General features: G+C 47.2%; 1 protein-coding gene across 3 annotated transcripts in view; it reads right to left on the bottom strand.

The window, feature by feature from the left end:
- Nucleotides 1-478: 478 nt before the first annotated feature.
- The window catches only part of RAB3IP (RAB3A interacting protein), a 74744-nt gene continuing 64151 nt past the window's right edge, over nt 479-11071 (bottom strand). For all 3 annotated transcript variants that reach the window (XM_073651776.1, XM_073651775.1, XM_073651774.1), the window contains one exon: nt 479-852. In XM_073651776.1, coding sequence (XP_073507877.1) covers nt 770-852 — 83 coding nt within the window. In that variant the 3' untranslated portion in view covers nt 479-769. The remainder of the gene's footprint in view (nt 853-11071) is intronic.

Here is an 11071-nt window from a genome sequence, read left to right as displayed (position 1 = left end):
CTCATGTTGGCATCTGAGTAGCGCATGGAGTCACACCCATGCTCAGATGCTTATGTGAGCTGCCGGCATATTCACTCCTCTCCACGCCGGGACTATGTACATGGAGAGGAGCAAATAAGCATTCTCTTTAGTAGCAGGCACTGTCAGCAGGAGCTGCGGCTCAGCGACACTCCGTGCCCGCTACTAAAGAGAATGAATATTCATTCTTCTCCACGCCTATGGGAGTGGAGAGGGGTGAACATTCATTACCCTTTAGCAGCGGGCACATGTGGCAGCTGCAGTAGCGGCGGCTACTGCGTGTGCCCCGCTCCTCTGCCATAACCCCCCTCCCACTATCTACCAACAGAATTCTATATAGTCTGATACATACCCGAGTATAAGTCGAGGGGGGCTTTTTCAGCACAAAAAATGTGCTGAAAAACTCGTCTTATACTCGAGTGTATACGGTAACTATTACAGAAACAGAAAAAAAACAAGGTAACCTTCAAATTACCGTTTATTTCTTAAAATTTTTGATTTTACTAATAATTTACAGATGTAACGCCTGGAAATGCTTACCAGAAGCTCAGCAGCTGATAGTATCAGGCGCGTACAGGACAAGTCAATTTCAGAATAGCACATGAACTCTAAGTAGTGTAGCTCACAAAGAACAGTATAGATATGTTGTGATATGTAGTTATTTCGTTGGCTTAGATATGCAGATCCTTGTGTTACCACTATCCATTTTAAATTTCTGCCTTCATGGTTTTGTCCATACATAGTACATGTTTTAAAGTTCTTCTTTGAAAAATCCAAGCTTTGCTCGAGACATTTCCTTTCTCAACTGCATGATTTCCCAAAACATCTGGTCCGCTATAAAAAAACAAAACAAAAAACATTCTTAGATGCACACATATAAAATGTAGATTGCAAAGGAAAAGATTATCTAAGTGAAGCTAACCTTCAATAACAAAAAATATATATAACTCTATATAGATAGAATTATGCACACACCAATTATCAATAATGTCAAGTTCCCCTCGTGCTTGATGGGTCAAAACATTAAGTTCTGACCAATCAAGACATGAACTCAACAAGACCACTGAAGGTGTACTGTGCTATCTGGCATCACAAGGTTAGCAGATCATTTATGTCCTCTAATGTCTGAGAGGAGGCCTCCAGGGGAGTTTTTTCAGCACACTCTACATATGCAATTGAGATCTTTGAAGTTTTGAGGCCAAGAAAACACCATGAACTTTGCCAGGATCCTTGCACCAGTCTTGTACAATTTTTGCAGGGCAGCATGGCACATTATTCAGCTCAGCCAGTAGAGAATTCAACTATCATGGCACTCTGTCTGTACAACAAGTAGGTGGTTGTGTCAAACTTAAAACTACATAAATGCTAGGAACCACGATTTCCCATCAGAACAATGCTTAAAACAGCACACCAATTCTGCCAGTTTGCCTTATTTTCCATAGTGCATGACTTCCGGAGAGTGGTGCACAATCACCCAGGCATCCACATGATGTATGGATAACGTGATACATCAATCTGGGTCACTTTCTTCCATTGCTCCTCAGTCCAGGTACGATCGATAGTCGCATGCCCATTGTAGGTGCTTTTGGTGATAGACAGAGAGCACTGTCACAATGCTACAAGCTGTAAACTACTGACAATTCAGTGTTCTGATGACTATCACAGAAGATAATCTGTTAATGTAGAAAAATTGCTAAAAAAAAGTTATATGGTATTGGACCAGATAGGGAGTGAAGGCTATCCTAAGCACATTAGTGACCTTTGGGCATCAATGACCCTGGCGCATCTGTTTTACTTCTTTAGACAACTTTTGGTAGGTACTAAATCATTCCATGTAAAACACCCCACAAGACCTACTATTTTGAAGAAGCTCAAAGTGTATCACAACGTGGTTCCTGTCAAAGTCACTCAGATCGTTAAAGGTTTGTCCCATGAACAAAGTACATTTTAATTAAGGGCTTGGAATAATAAGATCAACAATTGGATGCGTTAAAAAAAAAATTATAATATATATATATATATATATATATATATATATTTTTTTTTTTTATATTTAGATATACACACATACATACACACACGGTACAGACCAAAAGTTTGGACACCTTCTCATTTAAAGATTTTTCTGTATTTTCATGACTATGAAAATTGTACATTCACACTGAAGGCATCAAAACTATGAATTAACACATGTGGAGTTATATACTTAACAAAAAAGTATGAAAACTGAAAATATGTCTTATATTCTAGGTTCTTCAAACTAGCCACCTTTTGCTTTGATAACTGCTTTGCATACTCTTGGCATTCTCTTGATGAGCTTCAAGAGGTAGTCACCGGAAATGGTTTTCACTTCACAGGTGTGCCCTGTCAGGTTTAATAAGTGGGATTTCTTACCTTACAAATGGGGTTGGGACCATCAGTAGTGTTGTGCAGAAGTCAGGTGGATACACAGCTGATAGTCCTACTGAATAGACTATTAGAATTTGTATTATTGCAAGAAAAGCCTTAGTTACTTACCGGTAACGGGATTTTTCGGAGCCCATGACAGCACCACGAGAGAGAGGATCCGCCCATCAAGGACAGGAAACCTACAGGTTAAAAAGGGCGGCACCTCTCTCCTGCCTCAGTTTAGTTAACAGAGCATGAGAGGACCGCCAAGGTTAATTACAACAAAACAAATTCATTTTAAGCCAATTACTTTAACTAACTTAGCCCGAGGGTGCAAAAAAGGAAATTAGCTCTACGGGAGTGCGAAAACACCAGTGTAGGGAGGGAATATAAGGGTGCTGTCATGGGCTCCGAAAAATCCCGTTACCGGTAAGTAAGGCTTTATTCGTACTCCCATGACAGCACCACGAGAGAATTACAGAGATGAAAGGAGATTAGGGAGTGACCACAGCTTGAAGCACCCTTCTCCCAAAGGTGAGATCAGAAGAGACACCTAAATCCAATCTATAATAATACCTATAGAAGGTTTAGGGAGAAGACCAGGTGGCAACCTTACATATGTCTTTGATGGAAACCCCCGTCTTCTCCGCTCAGGAGGTTGCTACTGCTCTGGTGGAGTGAGCCCTCAACCCCTCCGGTACTTCCTTATCCCCTGAAGAGTAGGCGAGGGCGATGGCCTCTCTAATCCACCTTGCAATTGTAGATTTTGAAGCTTACAACCCTTCCTAGCCCCCTGATGGCATATGAATAGGGAACTATCTTTCCTAAAACTGTGTGAAACCTCCAGGTATCCAAGTAAGCACCTCCTAACATCCAATGTGTGTAGTTTCTCCTCTTTCTGCTTTTTAGGGGGAAAACACCAAGGTTACTTACCGGAAGCAGTTTTTTCCTGAGCCCATGACAGCACACCTTGAGAGGATCCGCCCCCACCAAGGACAGGAAACCGTCTGAAATAAAAGGGCAGCACCTCTCCCTCGCTTCAGTTGTTTACAGCGCATTGAGATGACCTCCCTAAACAGGTTAGGCATATAACCAACACCCACAATATACATATACACACCACCCAAAACAGTGCACACCAGGGTGTGAGAAACATAGAAAAAATAGGGGGGGAACCTACGGGTGCTGTCATGGGCTCAGGAAAAACCGTCTACCGGTAAGTGACCTTGGTGTTTTCCCCTCCCCCATAACAGCACACCTTGAGAGAACTTTGGAGAATTTACGAGCACCCTAAGGAGGGACCACCGCCTGAAGTACCCTTCTCCCAATGGTGAGATCAGAAGAGGACATATTCAACCGATAGTGCTTAAAGAAGGTGGATGGTGTAGACCAAGTAGCAGCCCTACATATCTGCTCGATCGAGACGTCTGCCCTCTCTGCCCAGGAGGTTGCGACGGCTCTGGTGGAATGAGCCCTCACATTGTCCGGGGCTGGAACCCCTGTGGATGTCCGGGGCTGGAACCCCTGTGGACGTATAGGCTAAGCAAATGGCCTCCCTAAGCCATCTAGAGATGGTACCCTTGGACACCCCGTGACCTTTCCTACTCCCTTGAAAGGCCAGGAACAAGGAATAGTCCTTCCTCCACAGACTAGTCATGTGAATGTACTGTAGCAGGGACCTCCTAACATCTAGGCTATGGAACCTGACTTCCCCTGGGTTCTTGGGATTGCTGCAGAACGAGGGTAGCACAATCTCCTGACTACGGTGAAATCTAGATACCACCTTGGGAAGGTATGCTGGATCTGGCCGCAAGGTGACCCTATCCTCAAAGACTTGTGTGTAAGGAGGATTAACCGAGAGGGCCTGCAGATCACCCACCCTACGGGCTGACGTTAAGGCCACTAGGAGGATGGTCTTGAGGGTGAGAATCTTTGGAGAGACCTTGTGTAGGGGTTCGAACGGTTCGCTGGTAAGAGCGTTCAAGACTAAATTCAGGTCCCAAGGAGGAACTCCCATGGACCTAACCGGTCCTGCTCTGGCACAGGACTTGATAAACCTCGAGATCCACGTATTCCCAGCCAGATTACAATTATAGAGTGCCCCCAAAGCTGAAACCTGAACCTTAAGAGTCCCTGTAGCTAGACCCAGGTCCCGCCCCTTTTGTAGAAATTCCAGGATCCCTCTGATCGGAGGTCTGCTCGATAACGGGACATCTATAAACTCTAGGAATTTACCCCAAACCCTGCTATAAATCTTAGTTGTAACTGGTTTTCTGCTCCCCAATAAAGTAGAAACTAAGCCTGGTGAACACCTTGCTACTCAATAGTGACCTCTCAAATTCCATGCCGAAAGATGGAACCCCCTGGCCTGGGCATGGAATACTGGTCCCTGCATGAGAAGGTCCGGCCTTTCTGGTAGAATCCAGGGATCTGACACCGACATTAGCCGAAGCAGAGAGAACCAAGGCCTCTTGGGCCAAAATGGGGCTATCAGAATCACCCTGGCGCCTTCCTCCCGGATCTTCCTCACCACTACTGGAATCATCACTAATGGTGGAAAGGCATAGGCCTTCCTGAACCCCCAAGGAATCTGGAGGGCATCTACGGCATGGGTATTCTCTCCCGGATTTAGAGCGCAAAATCTTTGCACCTTCCTGTTTGCCCTTGTGGCGAATAGGTCTATGTCTGGCTGCCCCCATAACTGGACAATCTGGTGGAAGACCTCCGGGTTTAACCCCCACTCCCCCTGTCTTAGGGTATGGCGGCTTAGAAAATCTGCTTTCACATTTTCTACCCCCTCTATGTGAAGGGCGCTGAGGGATGAGAGGTTTCGCTCTGCTAGACGAAGGATCCTGTCTGCCACCACCATCAGAGGGCGTGACCTTGTCCCCCCCCGGTGATTCACATAGGCTACTGCTGTCCGGTTGTCGGACCTAACCTGGACATTGTGACCTTGGATGTGAGGCAGGAAGCCCCTGAGGGATCTTTCTACTGCCCAAAGCTCCTTTATGTTTGAGGATGCCCCCCTCTCGTGGTAAGCCCAGTGACCCTGTATTGAGAGTTCTGCCAGATGACCCCCCCCCCCATCCGGAACTGCTTGCGTCGGTCGTAATTATCCGATCTACTGGTCTGGACCACTGAACGCCTGCGGTCAGATTTCCCCTGACTGTCCACCACGAAAGGGAAGCTACTACTTCTGGGGAGAGAGAGAGCCTGCCTTCTAAATGCCCGTTGCAGGACCTCTGTGCTGACAGGACCTCCCACTGAAGCAGTCTCATATGCCCCTGAGCCCACATTACTGCTGGGAGACAGGCCGTCAAAGAACCCAGGAGGGACATTGCCTCTCTCAGAGACATCCCTGGAGCTTGAATGGCCTTCGAGACTAAAGCAATCAACCTGCAGATTTTGTCCTCTGGGAGGAAGCAGGCTTGGCGATGAGAGTCTAGGATTAGACCCAGAAAGGTCTGAGTCCTGGAGGGGGTTAGTCTTGATTTTTGGCAATTCACTAACCACCCCAGCTGATGCAACACTTCCTTGACCTCTAGGAGCTGACTAGAGCAGTGGACTTCTGATTTCCCTATTCTCAAGAAGTCGTCTAAATATGGCACGATCACTACGTTCTTGATCCGTAGATAGGCTGTCACTTCTGCTATTAGTTTCGTAAATATTCTCGGGGCAATGGAGAGGCCAAAGGGTAGGGCAGCAAACTGAAAATGCCTCAGCTCCCTCTGAATAGACAAGGCTACTCTCAGATATTTCTGATACTCCGGATGGATTGGGACGTGATAATATGCGTCCTTCAAGTCTATTACAGCCATAAAGCAGTTGTGATGCAAGAGCTTCACTGCCGAGCTTACTGACTCCATCTTGAAAGTCTGTTTTTCTACTACTTGGTTCAGACTCCTGTGGTTGATGATGGCCCTTAAGGACCAGTTTGGTTTTTTTTTTTATCATGAATAGTGGGGAATAGAACCCCTTCCCTCTCTGTGGTGTTGGTACTTCGAGAAGGACCCGCTTCCCTACTAACTCTAATACCTCTGTTTCCAGGGCTAACTGTTCTTCCTGGACCTTCCGTAGGGGGGTAACCACAAAAGGTCCGACAGGGGGTCTGGCTGAACCGGATCTTCAGGCCCCCACTGATAATTTTTAGATTCCAGGGGTTTGTTGTAACCGCCTCCCAAGCTGGAAAAAAGTGGGAAAGCCTTCCACCCACTTCCAGCCTGGCATCATTGGGAGGATCTCTTTGAACTTGAGGATGGTCCCCCAAACATGTAGCCCGACTCCTTTTTGGTCTTGGCTTCTCCTTTTGTCTCTCGGAGGACGACCCCGGTTAAAATTTCCTCTTCCGAAAACTAAATCTTCTTGATTCCCCCGAAAATCCCGGGAACCCTTTGCTTTTATCGCCTGCTTTTTGTAACAGGTCTTCTAATTCTTGGCCAAACAGGAGTCTACCGTCACACGGGAGGGAGCACAGCTTCTGTTTTGAAGGTAGGTCGCCTGGGCAACCTTTGAGCCACAAGGCCCGCCTGGCTGCGTTAGATAGTCCCCACTGCCCTAGCTGAAAGCCTGACCGAGTCTGCTGAAGAGTCGGCCAGCAAGGCCGATGCTGCTTGCATTAGAGGTAGATCCGCATGAATTGCCTCTCTGGAAACCTTTTTATCTTTAAGCTGGTCTTCCAGCTGTGGGAGCCACACCATCAGGGATCTCGCCACACAGGTGCCAGCCACCGCTGGTTTTAGGCCTCCTGCCGCCATCTCCCACGTGTGGCGCAGGAAGGAGTCGGCTCTTTTATCCAGGGCATCTTTTAGGACGCCAGAGTCCTCCAAGGGCAGGGAAGATTTTTTCGATGACCTTGCTACAGTCCCGTCTACCTTGGGGATCTTATCCCAAGGTCCCGCGTCCTTCTCTTCGAAGGGGTACCTTCTTTTAGAGAAGGAGAATAAAGCTCCTGATCTCTCTGGTCTCCTCCACTCCCGGTCAATGAGGCCCTGAATCTTACTGTTAACCGGAAATGAGCGTCTCTTTTTCTCTCCCAAGCCCGCAAACATGATGTCCTCCCGGGATTTAGATGCTCTCTCTTCCTCCAGACCCATGGTTGATCGTACTGCCCTAACCAGCCTGTCTGTATTCTCAATGGGGAAGCAGGGTCTACCGCCCCCCGATGAGGAAGAGGACGACGAATCCCACTGCTCCTCTGACTGGGAGGAATCAGACGGTGGAAACCTCTCTACGGGGTCTTTTCTTCCCTCTAAAGAACCCTTTCAGGGACCCCTGAATTTCTGCGTGCACTATGGACTTCAAATTTGCAGCGAAATCCCGGGAATTCTCAGCTATGGTTTTGGTCACACAGCCCTGGCAAAGTGGTTTCTGCCACTCTACAGAGAGGGAAGCTTGGCAAAGGGCACACATCCTATGCTTTTGCTTGGCACTACTCTTCTTAGGCTCCTAAAAAAAAAAGGAAGCACAGAAGAGACTTCCCGTTACTAACCAGTGACATTCACAAAGCTCACTCATGCCCGGAGGTCACAAACGGGTACCGGATTCGGAGGCTGTCGCGGAACCGATGATTCCATTCTGGATGGTCCCGAGGCACTTGAAGCCTTACTCCTGCAGCTGCCACTACGATTACTCGAGCGGCTGTCTGTATGCGATGCATCCCTCTGCTTTTTCCATTGCTGAGGGGGGGGGGGGGGTAAGCTGCTGCTCCTGGTTATCCTGGTCAGCCATGTTTCAGAAGCGTACCACGCTACCAGGATAACAACCCCCCCCCTTAAAAATAGTAAAAATAGGGCCATCCAGCCTCCTCCGGTTCGTGGGTCCTCCCCCCTTCCCCCTTCCCCAGGCCAGAGCTCTATCAAAAAAAAAAAAAAACCTCCGGCCTGGAACGCTCCGATGGGCGCCGCCATCTTGGATCCCAGCGTGCCCTGCGCCGTGACGTCAGGCGCGTCACACCCGGAAGCGCTGCCGCACGGCAGGGGGAAGACGGCGCCACGGTCTCCGGGAGGACAGAGCCTGCCTCACCGCGTGCGCCCCGCTCGGCGCAGAAACCCCAGGGGAAGCTGCGGACGGCGCTTCTGGGATACTGAACCCGGTGCACAGGCCAGTGCCCGCTCTTCCACACTGGGACAGCCCCAGGTAAGTCTTTTCTTCCTGAGACAGGTTCCCATCAAGGACAGGAAACCAACTGAAGCGAGGGAGAGGTGCCGCCCTTTTATTTCAGACGGTTTCCTGTCCTTGGTGGGGCGGATCCTCTCAAGGTGTGCTGTCATGGGGGAGGGGGAAAACAAAAGTTGGAAGATTAATCTCCTGATTCCTATGGAATCGTGAGACTACCTTTGGAAGAAAGGCTGGGTCAGGCTTTAATACAATTCTATCATCCAGAATTTGAGTAAATGGTGGGGATATAGAAAGAGCCTGTATGTCACTTACTCTTCTGGCTGAAGTCAGGGCAACTAACAGGGCTGTTTTAAGAAGAATAATTTTATGGGAGGCTGAATCTAGGGGCTCAAAGGGAGGGTTAGTCAAGGCATTTAGGACTAGATTTAAAGCCAAGGGAGAGGATTTAGTTTTAATAATAGGTCTACACCTAAAAGAGGCTTTTATAAACCGTGCTACCCAATAATTGGCCGCTATATCGGAAGAAAACAAAGCTCCTAAAGCCAAAACTTTACTTTCAATGTACTAGTGGTAAGGCCCCGTTCTAAACCTTGCTGTAGAAATTCTAGTATTTTCCCAATAGGGGGCCCATCCTCTGGTTTAAATTTCGAAAAGGGCAGAAACTTCCTCCAAGTCCTAGCGTAGATGCGGGTAGTAACAGGTTTTCTGCTACATAAGAGTGTTCACTACATTTGTGGAAAAACCTTTGCAGGTTAACAGCGCCCTTTCAAATTCCATGCCGTTAAATGGAGGAGATCTGAGGCTGGAGGATGGGAAACCGGACCCTGAGTGAGCAGGTCCGGAATCTCCGGAAGAACCCAGGATTCTGATATGGACATTCTCCGGAGGCAAGGGAACCACGGTCTCTTGGGCCAAAAGGGGCATATGAGGATTATTCTGGCTTTGTCTGCCCTGATCTTCCTTATGACTGACGGAAGTAGGATCATGGGAGGGAATGCATATGCCAATGGAAACTCCCAGGGAACCATGAAGGCGTCCACTGCCAGGGGCCTTTCCCTGGGGTTTCGGGAACAAAACGTTGCCACCTTTCGATTGGATTTTGTCGCAAACAAGTCCACTGTTGGAAGACCCCACATTGCCACAATCCTGGAGAATATCTGAGGGTTCAAGGACCATTCTCCTTTTATGGAAGTACGGCTGAGAAAATCTGCTGTGACGTTTTCTTTCCCTCTTAGATGAACAGCAGAAAGGGAGAGACAATGATCCTCTGCATTCTGAAGAAGTCTGTCCGCTACTCTTATTAAGTCTTTTGAACGGGTTCCCCCTTGATGGTTTATATATGCTACCGAGACTTGATTGTCCGAGAGTATACAGACATCCTGTCCCTGTAAATATACAAGGAACTTATTGAATGCATAATCAACCGCCAAAAGTTCCTTAACATTTGAGGAAAACCGTACCTCATTTTCTGACCAGGTCCCCTGAATTAAGTTACCTTCAAAATGAGCTCCCCAACCTGTAGCACTTACATCTGTAGTCAAGACTGCAGTAGGTTTACATTCCCAAGGGACTCCCCTAGAAAGATTAGTGTGTACCAACCACCAACGAAGGGATTGTAAGGAGCGAGGGCCAAGGTAAACTCCCGGTCTAGACGTCCATCTAGGATTGAGTTATACAATATATTCCATTGAAGTGCCCTTGAGTGAAATTGGGACCAACGCACTGCGGTAAAACTTGAAGTCAGGGACCCTAGTAATGACATGGCTTTACGGAGTGACAGAGGGTCTATCCATACAATGTCTTACTAAGCCCTGGATTTTTGCAATCTTTTCTTCTGATAAATAGCATAACTGTCTTTCAGAATCTAAAATGACCCCTAGAAACGGTTGAGCTTTTAGTGGAGTCAACCTAGATTTTTCCAGATTTAGAAACCAACCTAGTCCTTCCAGGACAGAAATAGTTACCTGAAGGTGGGCCTCGCATTGAACAAAGGAGTTCCCCACTATCAGGAAATCATCAAGGTAAGGGATTATTAAGATGTCTTTTTTCTCTTATATGGGCCATAACCTCTGCCACTAGTTTGGTAAAAATTCTCGGGGCTATAGCTAACCCAAAGGGAAGTGCGGTATACTGAAAGTGTTTAACCACCCCTCCTATTTCAATGGCCACCCTCAAATACTTTTGATAATGCTTATGAATGGGAACATGGTAATATGCGTCTTTAAGATCCAGAACTACCATATAACAGTGGAGAAAAAGTTAATTTTATTATCGTTTTTAAGGATTCCATTTTAAAGGTGTCTATTTTAAGAAAGCCATTTAAAGATCTTAAATTTATGATTGTTCTGGAACACCCATCCGGTTTGGGGACCAGGAAGAGCGGGGAGTAGAATCCGTGACCCTCTTCTGATTCCGGAACCTCAATCAGGACGTTTTTCTTTATTAGGACTTGAATTTCCGATACGAGGGTAGTCTGCCGCTCTGGGGAGGAACTAGAGGGAACACTCATGAATCTTCTGTAAGGAAGAGTTTGAAATTGAAATTTAAG

The sequence above is a fragment of the Phyllobates terribilis genome, unplaced genomic scaffold (genome assembly GCF_046119375.1).
Source record: "Phyllobates terribilis strain yellow unplaced genomic scaffold, ASM4611937v1 Scaffold_11__3_contigs__length_659146591, whole genome shotgun sequence".
NCBI classification, from domain to species: Eukaryota; Metazoa; Chordata; class Amphibia; order Anura; family Dendrobatidae; genus Phyllobates; species Phyllobates terribilis.
Note: the sequence above shows the minus strand (reverse complement) of the source record. Positions and strands in the feature narration are given on the sequence as shown.